General features: G+C 39.5%; 1 protein-coding gene across 3 annotated transcripts in view; it reads right to left on the bottom strand.

The window, feature by feature from the left end:
* Nucleotides 1-2,630, bottom strand: part of CFAP70 (cilia and flagella associated protein 70) — a 103,097-nt gene that overhangs the window by 77,379 nt on the left and 23,088 nt on the right. For 2 of the 3 annotated variants that reach the window (XM_023509566.1, XM_003783561.3), the window contains one exon: nucleotides 570-749. In XM_023509566.1, coding sequence (XP_023365334.1) covers nucleotides 570-602 — 33 coding nt within the window. In that variant the 5' untranslated portion in view covers nucleotides 603-749. The remainder of the gene's footprint in view (nucleotides 1-569; nucleotides 750-2,630) is intronic. The other variant, XM_023509565.1, reaches the window with a different exon arrangement.

Below are 2,630 nucleotides of genomic sequence, written 5' to 3'. Positions count from 1 at the left end.
GTGTGCTGTGGTGTCACATAGCTCACAGCAACCTCCAACTCCTGGGCTTAGGCAATTCTCTTGCCTCAGCCTTCCGAGTAGCTGAGACTACAGGCGCCTGCCACAATGCCTGGCTATTTTTTGTTGTTGTTGTTGCAGTTTGGCCAGTACCGGGTCACCCTCGGTATATGGGGCCAGCACCCTACGCACTAAGCCACAGGCGTCGCCCTATTCCATGAATTTTTTAAAAAGTTCCCTTGTATATGCATAAAAATAAATAATCTCTGCAGAAATATACCAAAAACTGTCCATTTTAAATGTCTTACATATTGTCCACCATAAATATACATTTATTAATATAAATTATATTCAATGCATTATATGTAATAAATATATAAATTACAAAGACAAAATCTTTATATAAAACAAAATATAAAACAGAAAAAAACTTTATTTTTCAAGCTTAAAAAATAAATTTCAGCCATTAACAGAGTGATGCTTTGAATGAAATCTGAGCAAGTAAGGAAGAGATGGCCATATGAGTATAGATATGTTTGAATCTACATAAATATCTGGCAGTAGAGCTGTACCTCTCCACGTGATGGAACTTGCAAACCAACCATGTAGTTCTGCAGGGGCCCTACTGGAAGGAAGGATTCAGGCACAGAGTAGGCAGCCTCCAAGGTAACCTTCAGTAGATTGCCCCCTGAAATCTGGGCTGCGGTCAGTAAAGGCTCTGTCGCAAATACTTTAACCTCAAGACTGCATTGCTGTAAAAGAATAAAATTACATAGCATTTTCAAGATTGACAAAGTCCCTCCTCTTTTTGAATTGTCCCATTAGAATCTCATAGTACTGTTCAAGATAAGAAGGCCAAGCTAATTATTTCCATACAGAGAATTGAAATTACTTTTTCTAGGTCCAATGAGTTGGAAATCAAGCCCAAAAGAAAACCTTATCCCTAGACTTACCTTATCTCTTCCCACTCTTCCATATCAAAGTAAGGTATACAAATACATATAGAAGAATTGGAAGATGCTATATTGAAATGTCAATAGTAGTTGCATATGAACAAGTGAGATTGGGTAGTTTTATTGATCGTCAATATTTTATGATTTTTTAAATTCTTTATTTTTGAGGCAGAGTCTCACTATGTTGCCCTTGGTAGAGTGCAATGACGTCACAGCTCACAGCAACCTCAAACTCTTGGGCTTAAGCAATTCTCTTGCATCAGCCTCCCAAGTAACTAGGACTACAGGTGCCCGCTACAACACCCAGATATTTTTTACTTGTAGTTGTCATTGTTGTTTGGTAGGCCCAGGCTGGATTGGAACCTGCCAGGTCCTAGCCGCTGAGCTATAGGCACCAAGCCTTTATGATTATTTTTTAAATTTAAATATAATGCTTTGTAGTAAGAAAATTTTTCAAATATATTTATATATTCATCTAACTAGGTATAGACATATAACTAATATTTTCACATAGGATACAATACAAAGTAGGTTTAAATGTGTACTGGACACCAAGGTGGGAGAATCACTTGAGGCCAGCAATTTGAAAACAGCCTGGGTAACATAGTGAGGCCCTGCCTCTACAAAAATTAAAAAAATTAACCAAGGGGCAGCATCTGTGGCTCAGAAGGGTAGGGCGCCGGCCCCATATGCCAGAGGTAGCGGGTTCAAACCCAGCCCTGGCCAAAAAAAAAAAAAAATTAACCAGGTATGGTGGCACACACCTGGTAAGGAAGAGATGTCCATGTGAGTGTAGAGGCAGAAGGTTGGGGCAAGAGGATCACTTGAAGTAAGTATATTGGGCTAGGCACAGTGACTTATGACTGTAATCCTAGCACTCTGGGAGGCTGAAGCAGGCAGATCACTTGAGTTTAGAAGTTCAAGGTTGCAGTGAGCTATCATCAGGCCATTATCCTCCAGCCTAGAGAGAGAGCAAGTCTCTGTCTCAAAAATAAATAAGTAATATAATATAAAAGTATGTACTGATTGCTAATTATTTGCTAGGCACTTCACTACAACTTTTTATAAAGATGCAGGAGACATGGTCCCTTTCATCGTGGAACTCATGTTATAGTCCCATGATTATAATAAATTCTATAATATAGACCTGTATAAAACACTGCAGTCATGGAGCACCAAAGAGGAAATGAATAATTACTAGGCTGGGAAGGAATAAGAGATGGTGACATCTGAGTTGACCTTTATAGGATGAATAGGAGTTTACAAACTGGATAAACAAAGGAAGGAAAGAGAAAATAATTGTGGATATGGCACAGTTTATGTAAAGGGTACTGAAACAGCACAGCATATTCAATTCAGGTAGAAGTAAGTAGTTCAGGATTCTAGAACACAAAGTACAAGGAAAGAAGGGCTGGGAAATGAGGTTGGAGTGAGAGGCTCTCATTATAAAAGATGTTACATGATGGCTGTTTGTGGTGGCTTGTGCCAAGGTGAGTGGATCACCTGAGCTTAGGAGTTTGAGACTAACCTGAGCAAGAGCGAGACCCCAGTCTCTAAAAACTAGCTAGGCATGTGGCTGGCACCTGTAGTCCCAGCTACTTGGGAGGCTGAGGCAAGAGGATCTACAGAGGGTGATGAAGTGAGACTCAGTCTCCAAAATAAAATAAAATAAAAGATGTT

This window comes from Otolemur garnettii, unplaced genomic scaffold (genome assembly GCF_000181295.1).
Source record: "Otolemur garnettii isolate 467f Iridium unplaced genomic scaffold, OtoGar3 scaffold00008, whole genome shotgun sequence".
In the NCBI taxonomy this organism is placed as follows: Eukaryota; Metazoa; Chordata; class Mammalia; order Primates; family Galagidae; genus Otolemur; species Otolemur garnettii.
This window is presented reverse-complemented; position numbering and strand designations above follow the sequence as displayed.